Source organism: Nansenia antarctica (genome assembly GCF_963989245.1).
Source record: "Nansenia antarctica genome assembly, chromosome: 6".
Classification (NCBI taxonomy): Eukaryota; Metazoa; Chordata; class Actinopteri; order Argentiniformes; family Microstomatidae; genus Nansenia; species Nansenia antarctica.
In genome coordinates, this window is record NC_137676.1 from 14298649 (window position 1) to 14316148 (window position 17500).

The following is a 17500-nucleotide window of genomic DNA, read 5'->3' on the forward strand; positions in this document are numbered from 1 at the left end:
AGAGTCCTATAGAGAGATACTGTATCTGGCGTGAACCAATGGACATGACACGTCTCCTAACCCATACAATCTTGCAGAGCCTGAAGGTACCTGTGAAGTCCTCCGCGTGTAGGTGCAGGTCACACAGCTTGTGGATGTAGCGGATGTACATGTCCTCCTTATTGATCTCTGACTTGTAGAAGTTCTAAAGAGGAGAGAGAGAGCTGCTATCAGGTGGTGAAATTACTGAGAATAATGGGTCAATATACCATTGTGTTTACCCGTCTGATGGGTATTTGAGGTATAATCGAGGTCTTGTGACACATTTCTTACCATGAGGTTGGCAGAGCCACCCATCTTCTTGTTCTCTATCTCATCCCCCTTCATGCAGTCCCTAAAACAGAAGAAATGTTCATGTCTGTTCACCTCTACAACATATCACTCTATCAGTGAACAATTTCATGGTAACTGGTTGTTAATAAAAAAAGTAGTGAGTACCTGTAATCTAATAAGCGTTCCATGAGTCTGGTGACAGAAGTGACAAACGAGATGCCAGTTTCTCTCCACGTCTCCTGTTCAATCTTCTCCAGTAGGCTAGAGACAGAGAGAGATGGCATTTAGAAGTTTACTTAAATGCACAATATTTGAAGGGTAGTAGAATGCAAACGCTAGTTTGATCCAGGACTGCAGGAGACTTTTGAGTCCTGAGGCCTAGAATCTTACCTGGGGTAAGGACCAAACAGCTGAGTCCTGTGTCCCGCAGCAGAAAAACAAGACAAGAGAAGGTTAGAAAGGTCAAGAAGAAAATAGGTTAGGGTTACCTAGGCTTACCCCAACCCTAAATAGCAGCATTACATTATGTTCAGTAACACTCAGCATTGTGACTGAATACAGTGAGGCTGATGGGGTGTTGGTGCTTACAGCAGGCCGAACAGCTCTCTGTGATTGTCATCTCCCTTCCCATCAGACACCATACTGTCCAGCTTATCCATCAGCTCTGCCTCGACCTACGAAAGGAGCGCATAGGAATTCACCTAGCACTGAGATCCATAATATAGAGCTGATTTTAGCAACATAACCTGTTGCGAAACAATGTAGCCCATGAACAGGACTGACCAGTTTGAAATTTCCGTTCTTGCGCTGCTCCCAGTCCATCATGTCATGGAAGATGGGAATCATGATATTCCTAACCTCGCTCTGAGGCACCAGTGTGACTCCCAGGAAAGGTCCCATCATTCCCGGGATAAAGTGAGGTTTATTTTCACCTGGAGCACACAGACAGGTCATGGTACCGTACAGAGCTTTGAGAAACATACACAAGTATCTTTTTTTTTTTTTATCAAAAAAATCTGTGTACAGGCAGGGTTATGTACAGTATTAAGCTGCGTCTGGTTGCCAGGTCTCACCGAGTTTCTGCCACATGCTGAAAAGTTCATAGGCCATCATCACCCTCATGTCGCCATACCTAGAGGGGAGGGGGCAAGGGAGAGGATGAAGAGAAACCTAAGAGGTCACAGACAGTCTCAGGGAGACATGGCCTTGTGTGATCCTGGTAGTCAGCATCCTAGTTTTCAGGTGAGATGTGTGTGTCCATGGGAGGTTCTGGATACTGAAGAGATGGTCTTACTTGTCCAGGACCTTCTTCCTCTTAGCCTGTGTGAGGGGCTCCAGCTGCAGACTAGGCTGGTTGATGTACAGGACAGTCAGGCTGAAGAAGGAGTTCCACACCTGAAAGAGAGAACACACACACACGCGCACACACACACACACACACACACACACAGATGCACACGCACACACACACACACACACACACACACACACAGATGCACACGCACACACACACACACACACACACACATGCACACACACACACACACACACACACACACACACACACACACACAGCTCACTCAGAGGATGACAGCATACTGCAGTTAGGAACCTACAGGTATCCGCTTGTTAAGTCGTGACGTGTTTCCGGGTCCAACGTTGGCTGAGGCGCTGTCTTCGAAATGCCGAAATTATAATAATAATAAATTATATTTATATAGCGCTTTTCCGAGGCTCAAATACCCTGACAATATGGAGAAAACGGGAAAGTGCTGTGTCCCTTGTTGTATGAATAGATCCGAGTCTAAAAAACGATTAAACTGTCATTCTACCGCTGTAGTTCACAGGTACTCTGGTGCGGGGAATTTCTGGTTTGGACTCGGAAATAGCTAAACGTCACTTTTGACGTCAGACTTAACAAGCGGATATTGAGTAAAACAGCCACCTCTTGGTTATACAGGGTTTACTTCCCTAGGATACTCAAGGCTCTCTTGTTTACTTGCATTCTGCTGCTGTTAAACATGACAGTTTGTAGTCATCTGCAGAAGCACACACCTTGAAGTCAAAATCCGCCTCAGAGAAGTTCTTATGTAACGCCGGAGACAGGTACTGCGTTGTTGCCACAATGATACTGCAGAAGACACAAGAAACATAATCCCTTAATGGTTACGTGCCAAAAATAGACGCTAAAATTAAATGTGAGATATCAGGAGGAGTTATTTTATCTCATGCTAGGTTCTTTTTTTCCCCCTTCTCTGTGAACGTTGTGTTTGGAAGTAGTGACAGAAATAGGACTGGTCACACAATTTGAGACAGACTTACTGACTAGTCAGAAGCCTCATGACACTCCAGTCTCGGGGGAAGATGGTGAGCTTCATCAGGTTACGGAACACACAGAAGATTTTCAACAGGAACTCCTGGAAGAAATAGATTGGAGGAATGACTTCCATAACAGTGGGCTATAATCATCATTACACAACACATACACAATTACATCCGACCAAGCATTGTGATTGGCCGAGAAGCACTTCCAGCCGTTCCAATATCCATGATATTAGCATGGCTACCTCATCACTTTCACTGACATAACGTACACATACGCCATAACACACACTCTTCAAGATATTGTATTGTATTGCCTATGGGCGCGTTCGTAAATATGCTCTGGAAATCTGCTCTGGTTTCAACTGAAATCAGTTCATTTCCGAACAGTCAGAGAGCACCCCGGGTATGCTCCGGCGGTCTCAGAGTGTATTTACGAACACACCCTATGACTGCATCACAGTCATTCTGATATCCACCATACAGCACACCCTCTCCTGTGTTACTGTCTAATTTTAACTCAGAGTTAAGAAATCACACTCTACTCTATTAGACACCAGTCAGCCAGGACATGGCATCCACTGACATTGCACTCTGCACTCTACTCTTACTCCCTTTACTGCAGCCTAAACAAATCAGTATTATTATAAATTGTTACTGTATTTACTGTTGATGTTTATATGTTATATATGATCTATTATCCTTGTTACATTCTATTGTTGGTGTTCATTGACGTTGTAGAGCTGCTTTGCCTCAGGCATTTTTGTATACTTGTATCCAACGTAATGACAAATAAACCAGACTTAATCAGACAAGAGGGGTGGCCCTCTCACCTTGAGTTCCTCTTTGCTGTGGAAGTTGTTCAGTAGATGGTGGAAGTTGATCTCTGTCATCTGTCTAAGCAGAGACAGGAGACAGGAAACGTACTCCCCCTTGTAGAGACACAAAAAACAGAACCAAAAATAAAACGGATGTATCTGTCTCTTTTTATTTCCGATCTCAAAGGGGTGTGAGTGAAGGGTACTAGCACTCTGCAGACAGGCTCACCGTGATCTCAGCGGTGCACTGGGGACAACGCTGCCCCCTGGCTGTCTCCAGGGATTGGGACTTGCTCATGATGGACAGCAAAGTCTGTAGCAGCACATCCAACAGACTCTCCACCATCATCTCCACCTCCTCCTGCACAGAGGACTCCTGGGAGAGAGAGAGAGAGAGAGAGAGAGAGAGAGAGAGAGAGAGAGAGAGAGAGAGAGAGAGAGAGAGAGAGAGAGAGAGAGACAGGGGACGACAATACAGGAAGAGAGAGACAGGGGGGAGACAGAGAGAGAGAGAGAGAGAGAGACAGGGGACGACGATACAGGAAGAGAGAGACGGGGGGGGAGACAGAGAGAGGGAGAGAGAGAGAGAGAGAGAGAGAGAGAGAGAGAGCACAACATCCAATGAATAATTGATGCGTATACTGTGTGCTGCTCAATCGACCTTTTAAATAGATGAATTCAACATTAATCTTAAGGTAGTTACGTAATAATGGCTTAATGCCCAAACAAGGACAACGTGCCTGCACTAACAAGCCATGGCAGTACTTACTTAACAACTGATTTACCTTTTAAACAGGAAAGCATGCAGGACGTGACTGGTACTGATTAGGTGGGTTAGAGGGTATAACTATTGGTGCAGTGTGCAGCCTTTCTGTGCTGTGAGTGATTATCATATCTATGGTACAATATCAGCATCTGTCATTTGTTTTTAAAATTCTGACTTAGTCAAAGACTATAGAGAGTCTGATTTGAGAGGCTGTGTACTGTACCAAAGCGCTGGTCTTGATGATGTTGAAGATGCTGGTCAGAATCCCAGAGCAGATCAGCAGCTCCCTCTGCTGGCGGAGGTGCAGGTGGATGTGATGTAACACTACTGGCAGCAAGATACTACGAGACTCTGACAGTGAGAGATAGAGGGAGTAGAGGAGAGAGAGAAAGAAGAGAGAGAGAGAGTGAAATAGGGGGAGATTGAGGGGGGAGTGGAGAGAGAAACACAGAGAGATAGAGAGACGAGAAGAGAGAGAAAAACAGGGGGAGATAGAGAGGGGAGATGACAGTGAGAAACAGGATGAGACAAACAGTGTGAGATAGAGGAGGAGAGGAGAGAGAGACAAACAGTGTGAGATAGAGGAGGAGAGGAGAGAAATAGAAACAGGGTGGTTAAGAGAAAGTAGAGGGAAAAATGAGAGAGAGGTAAGTATTATATAAAGCTACATCTGCATAGTTCTACTTGTCAGATTTAACCAGCTTTTTGTTTTTGTTTTGTTTGTTTTTTTAAATCTTTGTTGTGACAAAGACCTAGTGCGAGGTCAAAATCCAACCCTTTGAGAGAGAGAGCACTTTCAGAGCATTAAACACTGAGTGTTAAGTGTTTTTTTCCTGTGGCTCTCTTGGCTTACCAGGGAAAAAGAAGAGGCGACTCTCGACGGTGCGAGCGATGGACTGCAGTTTGACCACGTCCATCGACTGGCCGATGTCCACCGTACTGGGCATGCTCCCTAGAGTCCCCCTCACATACTCAGCCACCTCCTGGACCGTGAACATCTGCAGCAGCTCGTCAAAGATGTCTGGGAAACTGTTCAACAACGCAGCCTAGGAGGGAGAGAGAGAGAGATAGAGAGATAGAGATAGAGAAAGAGACAGAGAGACAGAGAGAGAGACAGAGGAAGAGAGAGAGAGAGAGAGAGAGAGAGAGAGAGAGAGAGAGAGAGAGAGAGAGAGAGAGAGAGAGAGAGACACGGTTACACAGTCTCAGAAAGGAACACAACAAGCAACACACATCGAGCTTGGTGCTTTGTTTGTACTGGGATGGAGCCTGATCTAAACTAGATCAGTGTCTAAAGACAATGTCATTCTACTCCAGTAGGTGGGCTCCAAAAGCGGACCAACACAAGGGGGCGCTGTGACTTACTGAGACAGGTGAGAGCGCAGGAGCATGACAACCATAGAGAGACATGCAGCTGATCACACTCCGATCAACTCAGATCAAAAAATTAAATGATACATAGTATGAAAGAATACATCCAATTGAAATCATCACAGCAGCAGAAATTAAAAACAAAAACAAACAAAAACGACACATTAGACAAACAATGAATTAACAACTAAAATGTATTAAACAGAAACAGTCAATAAAGCCACAAATGCTCACAATTACCCCAGAGACAGACACAATTCCTCCATGCACCAGAACAGAATCACCAATTACCAAGACGTCAGAAGTGTCAGACTAGTATATAGAGCTGAGCCTCATACAGGAAGTATGACTGCCCCTGGACAGGAAGTGGTGGTTGTCTGACCTGTGTGAAGACCAGAGTCTCGGAGCTACGGCTGTCCAGGCTCAGGACGAAGCGGATGGACTGGAACAGTTCCTGGATGCTGGCCCGGAACTGCTCCTCCTCCATTCCACAGGTGGCCCGGGAGTATAGGATACGAGACTGGACAATAAACTTGAACAGGTACTCCAGAGCCTGGGGGAGGGTTAGAGGGATGAAAAATATGCCAATTACACACTGAGAAAAAGGACTTTGGATTTACGTAAAAAAAAAGATGGTGTATCGGTTCCACATGATTGAAATGTGTTTAATCATCACAAATGTGTTTAATCAAAGAAGATAATTTGTGTTGATTAAACGACTAAACATATCAATCATGAAGAACCAAACTTTTTTTTTGACGTAAATCCAAAAGCATATTTTTTTTCAGTGCAGTACATACAGTATCTATATCACATCTTATAATCTTATGACATTACATGGTATAAATCCATTGGTATTAGGTAGTATTTCATCGTTCTCATTGGCCAGTGATTGACAAAGGCTAAAGACTACGCTATTTCTGTATGCTTTCTATTTCTCTTCAGCATTTACATAATTCGCTGGCCAATGATCATTCACTGGAGAATGATGTCAATGTTTAAGAGAAAAAGAAACGATGACAGAAATAGCTTTTGTCTTAAGCCTTTGTTGTTTGTTTGTAGAATGTATCCTATTGCATGACGCCAGTGTCATTATAGAATGTATCCTATTACATGACCCCAGTGTCATTATAGAATGTATCCTATTACATGACCCCAGTGTCATTATAGAATGTATCCTATTACATGACCCCAGTGTCATTATAGAATGTATCCTATTACATGACCCCAGTGTCATTATAGAATGTATCCTATTACATGACCCCAGTGTCATTATAGAATGTATCCTATTACATGACCCCAGTGTCATTATAGAATGTATCCTATTACATGACCCCAGTATCATTATAGAATGTATCCTATTACATGACCCCAGTGTCATTATAGAATGTATCCTATTACATGACCCCAGTGTCATTATAGAATGTATCCTATTACATGACCCCAGTGTCATTATAGAATGTATCCTATTACATGACCCCAGTGTCATTATAGAATGTATCCTATTACATGACCCCAGTGTCATTATAGAATGTATCCTATTACATGACCCCAGTGTCATTATAGAATGTATCCTATTACATGACCCCAGTGTCATTATAGAATGTATCCTATTACATGACCCCAGTGTCATTATAGAATGTATCCTATTACATGACCCCAGTGTCATTATAGAATGTATCCTATTACATGACCCCAGTGTCATTATAGAATGTATCCTATTACATGACCCCAGTGTCATTATAGAATGTATCCTATTACATGACCCCAGTATCATCAGTATACTCAAAGAGGAAACCAGAATTAATTTGTAATCAGCATTGTAATGCTATGTGACAGAATCACAGAACAGAGCTATATTTGTCGACAGAAATGTAACTATGTGACCGTTAAGATGAGGACAGTCCTTAGCCTTTGTATGAAGAACATGTGGTCACGAATTATAATGATGTTGTGCTTTAAAGAACTCGGGTTGACCAATAAGAAAACTGCTGTGTCCCATGACTGATTCTCCTGTGAGGAACTGTATAAAAGTATAACTGAAACTAGTCATGTTTGGAACTCCTCTGTCTGTCTCTCATAAGGCGGTGAGGCCTTTTCTCTGTGCACACTAAAGAAGAAGATTGCTTTGCTATACTCTTGACCTTAGTGGAATCTTTGTTCATTGTTAGAATTTACACAACGATACTTAGAATTCCCATAACGGCAGACATATCAATACCTACAGTATGTGCAGTAGAGGGACTATTGATGACTTCCTGCTATATTGATTTGCTTCCTGCCTTGATCCCTAGCCTTTTTCTTGCCGGTGGCTTTAGACTACACCCTTCATCTGACCATTCTCCATTTCTGTGTCCAACTAATAAAGCACATTTGGGTTGTTCAGCCCACTACCTCAACTAGTGGGATGTGTGGGGGGAAAAAAGTAAAAATGTGTTTGCAGTTTGTACAATACTGTTGTTTCAATTATGACATTTCCATCGAGGCATCGGTTTATACTGTATAAAACGTTTTTCTCTTTCAAAGATGTTCTCTGATGAATACATAATGAGCCTTACCCTCATGGCCTCCTGTATGTGATCTTGTCGGACCACCTCAGCAGAGCGGTCCATGTACCACTTCAGACAGCGGATAAGCTCCCTAACAAGTACACATATACAACTATGAGCACCATAAACTTCTGTATGGTCTGGTATCCCTCTAGATAACATGATACTATAGCAACACAGAAACCATAGACCACCCCACCTTCATGAATTACTGTCATAGTGAGGCCTATTCTAATGGTACATACACACACACACACACACACACACACACACACACACACACACGCACAAGCACACACATACAACTGACAATGTAATCTATATTAGTTTTACATTCTATAATTTACAGCCTACATAATTAGTGTTCTACTGACCCTTTCTGTCATTGTATTTTTAAACAATTTTTGCTTATATATTGCTGTTTATTATATTGTTGTATTTATCTTTATGCTCCATGCACCAACCACACCAAGTCAACTTCCTGTATGTGCGAATATACTTGGCAATAAAAATAATTCTGATTCTGATTCTGATAATGTAGTAATAGTGGCGTTACTTGTAAGCCAGAGCTCCTGCAAAGTGGTTCTGGATGTAAGAGTCCATAACAGGCCGGAAGTGATAGAAGCGGCTGTCCCTGAGCAGGTTGATGACAAACACCTGAGTACAGACAGACAGATAGAGAGAGCACAGTGGGGGTTAGGGAATTGCAGGAATGAGATAGAGTGCTTAACATGTTTTTAATACTTGATACATGATTAATGTATGGAATGTATGAAATTATCACACACGTGTACACACACACACACACACACACACACACAACTCCATGCAGTCATGCATGTTCGCATGTGCTTGCATCAGGGTCACACACACACACACACTCTCTCTCTCTCTCTCTCGCATGATTATTCATTGCATGATTACAGGGTTATATTTCTTTAAGAATGTCTATCTAGTCTTACCAACGACTGGAAAACCAGTGGGCCGTATTTATCTGTGTTGTCATCCAGGAGACAGAAGAGTGTGTCCAGGACATCTCTCAGGAACTGTAGGAGAGAGGGACCAGCTCAGTCTACAGTGTGCTACAAACACACAATACACACATCACTGTGTGTATCAGTTCTGATTGTGTGGTCTCAGTGAACCTCTCTAAGACGCATCAGCTCTGTATTTGAAGATATAAGATCAATGAAAGTGTGGAAATGAACCTTGATAATCTCCTCTCCGCTGATGTGGCGCAGACGGCCCAGGATGTCCAAGACTCTGTCAGGATGGGCCTTCCAGTTCAGCAGGGCCAGCAGGTCCACTGGGAATAGAATAGAATAGAATAGAACATAATAGAATAGAATAGAACAGAATAGAATAGAATAGAATGGAATAGAACAGAACAGAATAGAATAGAACAGAATAGAATAGAATAGAACATAATAGAATAGAATAGAATAGAATAGAACATAATAGAATAGAATAGAATAGAATAGAATAGAACATAATAGAATAGAATAGAATAGAATGGAATAGAACAGAACAGAATAGAATAGAACAGAATAGAATAGAATAGAACATAATAGAATAGAATAGAATAGAATAGAACATAATAGAATAGAATAGAATAGAACATAATAGAATAGAACATAATAGAATAGAATAGAATAGAACATAATAGAATAGAATAGAACATAATAGAATAGAACAGAAGTTTGGTGAGTGGAAGTATGAATACTGTAGTTAGTTTTACAGTTCTGTGTGAAGTTAAATTATTTAAATGTTGCCACTACTGTTTCAGATGAGTCTGACGAGATATAAAGCTGATGTATAGATGTATAGCTAATGTATAGATGTATAGCTAATGTATAGCTATTGTATAGCTAATGTATAGATGTATAGCTAATGTATAGATGTATAGCTAATGTATAGCTATTGTATAGATGTAAAGCTAATGTATATGTATAGCTAATAGATGTATAACTAATGTAGGCTATAGCTGTATAGCTAATGTATAGCTGTATAACTAATGTATAGCTGTATAGCTAATGCATAGATGTATAGCTAATGTATAGCTGTATAGCTAATGTATAGCTGTATAGCTAATGCATAGATGTATAGCTAATGTATAGCTGTATGTATAGATGTATAGCTAATGTATAGCTATTGTATAGCTAATGTATAGATGTAGACTATAGCTAATGTATAGATGTAATGTATAGCTGTATAACTAATCTATAGATGTATAGCTAATGGGTTAATAATAATAATAATAACTTTATTTGTATAGCGCTTTACGTCAAAGTGCTTTACAATAGGTAAGCAACAATTTAAAACAATTTAAAACAACTATTTCAATTAAAAACACACATAATTTCACAGCACAAATACACAAGCTATGACATTATAGACAACAGAAAACAGGTGGGTCTTCAACTTGGTTTTGAACACTTTCACTGAGCATGCCTGTCTGATGTCCAATGGAAGAAGGTTCCAAAGAGTTGGTGCACGGAAGGGAAACGCCAGGTTAGCCTTACCGTTCTGTGTGAGTTTGGTGGAGCAGAGCTGAGTGGACACCCAGAAGGTCTCCTTGGGGCTCCTCTGGAAGGGCAGGCTGGAGGGCAGGTTGGGGCAGCTGTTGAAGTCCTCCTTACAGCAGGGCATACTCAGGTACAGACCTTGGTTACTGAAGGTGGCGTTCTCATCACACTGACGAACACAGGGATGAAAAGGAGACGGACGCGTTAGATTCAGGTGTTCCATATCAAATGCTCAGCGGTGCAAGATTGTCGAGAGTAGAACTGAATAATTCAATCACTTTTCTCAGAGTTCACCTCTGTATTGTCTGTAATATCCGATATGTGTGGATGTGAGGCACGTACGTAAGTGACGTAGCCACTAAGGCGCATGCCATGTCATCGCAAGGTCCCTGGTTCGATTCCGACCTTCGATATATCCTGCATGTCATCCCCCTCTCTCTCACCCATCTTTCCTGTCAATCTCTATTGTCTCTTTCCCAATAAAGCAGAAATTCCTTAAAGAAATATAATCAAATGATGTCCTGACCTTGTAGACGTAGAGCTCATGGCTTTCGTCTGACAGCGTGGTCCCATCCTCTCTCATCAGTGGAGTGAAGGCGAAACCAAATAGCTTCTTCTCTCCCTTGTCTTTAGCTGAGGAGAGGAGCCAAGGCGTCATATATCACAATACCATCTACAATACACACCGCATGCAATACACACCATGCCGAACTGCTGTGCTAAATCCAAACGCATCTTAAAAACAGCCTTCAAGAAATGCCTCATTGCATCCATGGGTCTTTCTGACCCATCATTTGGGACACACTGTACTGTACTAGGGCTGATACATGGCCACCGACATGGACTCACTGGAGCAGTGTCGGAACTCAAAGCGCAGATGGGACCCCCTGAAGCGGTCTATGGGGATGGGCAGCTTGACCATCTCACTCCAGCGAGGACTGTTGTTGTGGTAGAGGACGAAGGAGCGATGCTCACTGGTGTTGGGCTCCCCGCTGCCCAAACTGATACAGTCCTGATGGGGGGAGAGAGGAAAGATTCTCTTACAACGGAGGGATGGATGGATGGTGGATGGATGGATGGATGGATGGATGATGGATGGATGGATGGATGGATGGATCAATGGATTGGATTGGAGGGTTAGATGGATGGATGGACGGACCTTTAGAAGGACTAAAGGTTAGCAGAGAAAAACAAAAAACACAAATATTGTCCCTTACTTTAAGGGTGTCCCCATCGGCGTAAAGTACATAGACAGTGACCTCGATGTTCTTCTGGACGCTCTTGCCGCCCCTTTCAAAGTCCCCTCTCTCCAGGGTCAGGTACAGGTCGTTACGAGTGTCTCCTTGAATACAGACACAGGCATAGTAACCGTGGTTACTAGCACAGGCGACCTGCGGTTACTAATGCAACGCCTGTGTTCTAGTAGAGTGTTCTCTCAGGCCTCCCCTGCCACAGTGTCACTACCGCTCATAAAAACAGTGCTCACAGATGCCTACATGAGAAAGACATCTTGCGCCTCGGACAAAATTCCTCTCTGTTAACAAGTTACATGTACATGAAAGACAGAGGCTTCAGAAGACCTGAGGCCAGAAGGGATCCTCTGATGAGAGGATGGGGCTGTTCAGTGGTCAACATGAATTAGGATGATGCGTTGCTGACACTATACGGTGCCGCCTTATTGTTCTTGTCAATGAAATATATTGCCTTTGTGAGATGCAATACACATCAGCTCATAACTCCCGTCCTCCCCTGTGAGGTCAGTGCTTCATAGAAGGGGTATCAGTGACTAGTGGAGATGGAGATATTGCAGTTATTTATAAGATAAGATTACTGTTATTTATATCTAAGTCATTTCCTTGGGGACAGATGAGTCACTGAGAGTCACTGATTTTGGGAGGTATATATCAGACTGAGAGTGGAACAAAGGTGTGTACACTGTAGTATCACTCTCAATATAGGCCTATGAGGAGTGATGCTGGCTGATGAAACTAGCAGAAATAAACACATGCTTGCACAGACACACACACACACACACACACACACACACACACACACACACAGCCTTTGAATACTTATTTCTGTTGTTAGCTGTGACCCGACTGCCTGTAGTGAGCAGCTGTAGCGTGAGCGTAGTGGCCTTTACTGTATTTCCTCAGCACAGGTCGAACTACAGCCAAATTCTGTAGCCAAATTATAGCCCGTTGGACCGTGGCCAGCCTCCTTCTTCATCATCTGAAACACTGTACATGGGATGTATGGTACAGTGGCTCTCCCACCTCAAAAATCAATGCCCTTGGCTGAAACATTCTAAGCCTTTTTGATCTCTGCCCCCCTTTACCCTCTACCCCTCCTCCCTCCTCCCTCACCGACCCCTGCTTATACACCTCAGCCCCTTTTCGTTAGACCCTCCCCCCTGCTCCTCACCCCTCAGCCTTTACCCCCCCCCCCCCCCAACTTCCCATCCCCCCAACTTCCCACAACCCCCCATCCCCCCAACTCCCCATCCCCCCACAACCCCCTGCTCTCTGCACCCTCACCTGGCAGGATGACGTCGGGGAAGCCGAGTTTGCGTGTGAGTGCCAGGGCTCTGCTGAACACAGCCTGGTTCTCTCGTCTGATCTGCTCCAACTCACCCCGCAGCAGCTGCAGAGAGATGATGAGGCCTGGGAAGGGGTGGGGGGGTGGTAGGGGGGGGTGGAAGGGAAGGTTAGGGAGAGTGGGAGAGGGGGAAAGAAGGGAGGGGGAGCAAGGGGAAGAGTGAGAGTGAGACAGAGGGGGCGTAGAAAAGAGAGAAGGGAGAGAGGAAAGAAAGAGAGACCGAAAAAGGGAGAAGGGGAGGGAGGGAAGGAGGGAGGGAGGGAGAGAGGAGGGAGTAACAGAGGGGTATTTAAGGGACATTAGTCAGAGTGCGGGGGAGTGAGAGACAGACAGGAGCACGGATGGAGAGATGTAGTCAGCGCAAGGAGAAAAGAGAGAGAAAGAGAAAGAGATGTGATGTGGCATAGGGAATAGGAGAAAGAAAAAATAAGGGTAGGGTACATGGCTAGGTGACTCACATTATGCTACAGTGTTAGACGCTGAAAAAACGCTGGGGAACAACCGTGATTATATTTGGCCAGAAACAGCTCTGCTAGTTAAAAAAAATGCCCATATCCTCTCTCCTTGTGGCTGCCTAACCTTGTACTGAACCATCAATAATCATAACACTTTCCTTCAGCTTATCCTGAATGGTGATTATCATGGACACACTGATCAATATCACGTTATGACCATGAATATTTGATTCAACCTTGGGAAACCTCTTGGACAGTCAAAGTCAGGTACACTGAGCAGCACTGCACATTTTTGGTCAAAACACATGAATCACTTGCCTTGGCTCAAGATCGGTATGTGCTCCAGCCAACTCCTATGACTAGCTTGTGTTGTCTAGTCAATCCTCAGTCTTTTAATGGCGACTGACACCTGTTGTCTGAACAGAAACACGGCAACACCATATTTACCATAGTTGGTACTGGGAGCCGAGTACTTGGTGCTGGACTTGCGAATGATGTTCTCCTGAATCTGGAACCACTCGTTCTCGTTGTTACATCTGGGGGGAGAGATCGAGATGGAGGGAAACCATTAACAACATTACGCACATTAACGGGGGGACAAATGAAGGGAGGGTGACGGTCGACAGGGGACAAACCGAACAGTGTGTGCCCCAGAACCGTTTTCCTCCTGGAGAAAAAGGTAGTGGGGGGGGGGACGCTATCAAGCAGCACATTACCCCAAGCGCACCGCGCGCTAAGTTAAGCTGACAGCTAGCTCTCCACCAGCCTTTTTCATTACCGTGGGCCCATAGGCCCCTGGGAAAGGCAAGGGGAAATGCAAGTATTGGAGCCTTATAGGAGCAGACAGTTTAGAGGCAGCAGCTCTGCACTGAATTGCTGCTCGCTTTTGCAAATGGAGGTGCGCTTTGATTGCGAGGATGAGGATGTACTGAATAACAATAGTAATCACGAGGGTAATTCTTTATTTCACAAAGAGCGGTAATCATAATAGAAATACTCGTTATTTCATACAGCGCAGTGCGTTAATCTCGTCAAGCTGTTCAAATAGATAACGACGGAAAAGTGCATTTAAAAAGTATTAAGTTGTACAATTGAACTCAGCAGCAGGGTATTATTCAGGCCCCATACAGTGCAGGCCAGATGCTGAGGAAGAGAGGGGATGTAAAGGACAGCAAGGGAGGCACCAGACATTGAGTCACGACACAGCAGAGAATGCTTAGCTTTGTGTTATTTTCTCCTCCTCCTCAAACTTTGTCCTCTAAGTTTGTTCATTTATCTAAGTGTGATGTCTCTCTCTGCCTCCCGGCCTCATCTCTTCAGTGGTTGGCCAGGGGTGAGCAGCTATTGATTTTTCAGAGGACACTTCATTATCATTCTGGTCAAAACACACAACACATCAACACAGTGGAGCATTGGGTTGTCATGAAGAACATCTGTACAACATTCATATAACATTCGTACGACATTCGTACAACATTCGTAACAAAAACATTAATACGACATCCTTGTCTCAAGAAATACGACAGTAAGTGGCGTTGATATGTTATTCTCATACCATGTACAAATACGGTAGTCAGGTACAGTGACAGTCTGTACAGTACAATTAATAAACAATTAAAGTAATGACACTGTAGTTTACAGTAAGAGGAAAGTAACACACTTTTTTGTTACTGTAATTAAGTATTTTCACATGAATTTTCAAGGATTTAAACTTTTTAAAGTAGCTTTGAAGGTCAATACTTTGACTCTTATGTTTTGAATCAGGTATTGCACCTCGCTATTTTATTTCCAACAATCGCTATTGCAAATGTTCTGAGCTTTCTGCTCTCTCTCCTTGGCTAGGGGTTAGGGTTAGGGTTAGGGTTAGGCCCTACGAGCCAGAACGATCGCAAGGATTAGGGTTAGGGTTAGGATTAGAATCCTTGCGATCGTTCTGGCTCGTAGGGCCTAACCCTAACCCTAACCCTAACCCTAACGAATTACTAAACCGAGGGAATGAATTACTAAACAGAGGGAACGGATTACTAAACCGAGGGAACGAATTACTAAACCGAGGGAACGGATTCACACATCAAATAATGTTTTTCTACCATGTGACCCCAGGGGGGCTCCGTAGCTTGCCTTGAGCTGAGTTATCACTGGGGCACACCTGATCTGTTCCCTCTGGTGGTTCAGGGTGGGAGGAGTTATCCCCCTCTGAGCACTTTCATCAGCCTTTAAGCGCATACTCCACCCACCCAATACACTGTGCGTTGCAAATGGAGAGAACCCAAAGTATTAGACGGACTATATACTGTATAATTATAACTATCTCGCACCAGATCAGCACACTATGTTCACACAAACTGTACCTCCAGCTGTTTAAAAATAACTAGGGAAAAGTCTGTGACTTGGAATGTGTTCAGATTAAGACAAGAAGCTTAGCAAAACAAGCCTAGTATTTCAGCAATACGGTTATGCTGGACGTCTGGTGAATGACAGCCGCTTTTGTAGTAGTAGTAGTAGTAGTTTCTTTTTTCCAACAAGTATGTACAAAATAGTAAAAATAGTCAGTAGTCAAAATTATGAATGAGATGATCAATGAGATGAATCTATGATCTCACAAGCCTCATCACCCAATAGTTCTCTTTAATCTAAATGTATTGAGCTACTTATTCCTGGACTAGAACCTCCACTTCAAGTGAAGTACATTTTCACTAAAGTAACAGTACTTCTACTAGAGTATGATTTGTCTTAGTACTCTTTCCACCTCTGGTAAGAGTGTACGTTGATGTTGTTACAAAATATCTGTGATCAATGAGATATCTTTGTGAAAGGCAGATGACACACTACCTGTCACCTCCTGGTGATGTGTATTTCAATGCAATAAGATACATACAGTATTGTAAGTTATACTGAATAAGAGTGTCTGCTAAATGCCTAGCAGTTCTAGTAGTGTACTCACGTGTAAACCTTGAGCACAAAGTCCTTCTCCTCTTTGAGGTCAGTGATGGTGTGGAACACGTCGCTCATGGCCAGGACAGCACAGCCATAGGGCCTCCTGTACTGTACGTGGGGTGGACCTTTCTTAGAGTCGTTCAACAACATCCGCCCTGGGACACAGCAACATCAACAACAACAATAATGCATTAGCTCTGTGGGAGGAGAACTGCTCTTCATGGTATCCAAGGTCTGCTTGTTAATAAATAAACATTGTGATATACATTATATACTGTATTCTGGCCCACATGACTTACCAGTTCTTATGACATGTGCAACAATGTACAGGTCTCTCTTCAAGTCTTTACTGCTCAGGTCCTGTGGAGGAGCACAAAGAACATAAATTAAGTCAGCCGCTTATAACCAATAGTATTTGTATTATAACAAATACGGTGTAGTTACAGTATTTTATGATTGTTAAGTCGCAGTGTTCAAAGCTGAAGTCACATTGTCAAAACTCTTCATACAGTCAGCGAAACAGAAGTCTCAAAACAAACTGTGACTAATTTTTACATTGCTTTCACACAAAATGCATTCAATGACCAAGTTCTCCAAAATCCATGAACTCTTCTCTCATTCAAACTCCACCACCTGCAAAACACTATGTATTTGCAACACATTTTTCCAATGTTAACACACTGTGTTCAAAACTGTGAAGAACACATTCAAAACAGAATGATTTGGTGCATTTTTGCAGTAATCATATTGAAATGTCTAGAAAATATTAGCAGAATATATACAATGAAATGAAATAGACTAGATGCATTGCCAGGGAATACATTAGATGCAGACCAGATGCATTTTT

At 43.0% G+C, this 17500-nt stretch overlaps 1 protein-coding gene across 1 annotated transcript in view; it reads right to left on the minus strand.

Moving 5' to 3' along the window:
- Nucleotides 1–17500, minus strand: part of LOC308161348 (dedicator of cytokinesis protein 3-like) — a gene marked incomplete at both ends in the record, with an annotated part of 48614 nt that overhangs the window by 13127 nt on the left and 17987 nt on the right. Inside the window, 27 exons of the mRNA XM_080535354.1 lie at nt 91–184; nt 313–373; nt 478–573; nt 703–729; nt 901–986; nt 1096–1244; nt 1386–1444; nt 1607–1707; nt 2368–2443; nt 2635–2729; nt 3468–3566; nt 3682–3828; nt 4442–4569; nt 5072–5264; nt 5972–6142; nt 8148–8229; nt 8695–8795; nt 9101–9184; nt 9347–9444; nt 10661–10832; nt 11190–11296; nt 11513–11675; nt 11881–12005; nt 13201–13326; nt 14164–14252; nt 16661–16808; nt 16953–17013. Of these exons, the coding sequence (XP_080391480.1) occupies nt 91–184; nt 313–373; nt 478–573; nt 703–729; nt 901–986; nt 1096–1244; nt 1386–1444; nt 1607–1707; nt 2368–2443; nt 2635–2729; nt 3468–3566; nt 3682–3828; nt 4442–4569; nt 5072–5264; nt 5972–6142; nt 8148–8229; nt 8695–8795; nt 9101–9184; nt 9347–9444; nt 10661–10832; nt 11190–11296; nt 11513–11675; nt 11881–12005; nt 13201–13326; nt 14164–14252; nt 16661–16808; nt 16953–17013 (2938 nt within the window). The remainder of the gene's footprint in view (nt 1–90; nt 185–312; nt 374–477; nt 574–702; nt 730–900; nt 987–1095; nt 1245–1385; nt 1445–1606; nt 1708–2367; nt 2444–2634; nt 2730–3467; nt 3567–3681; nt 3829–4441; nt 4570–5071; nt 5265–5971; nt 6143–8147; nt 8230–8694; nt 8796–9100; nt 9185–9346; nt 9445–10660; nt 10833–11189; nt 11297–11512; nt 11676–11880; nt 12006–13200; nt 13327–14163; nt 14253–16660; nt 16809–16952; nt 17014–17500) is intronic.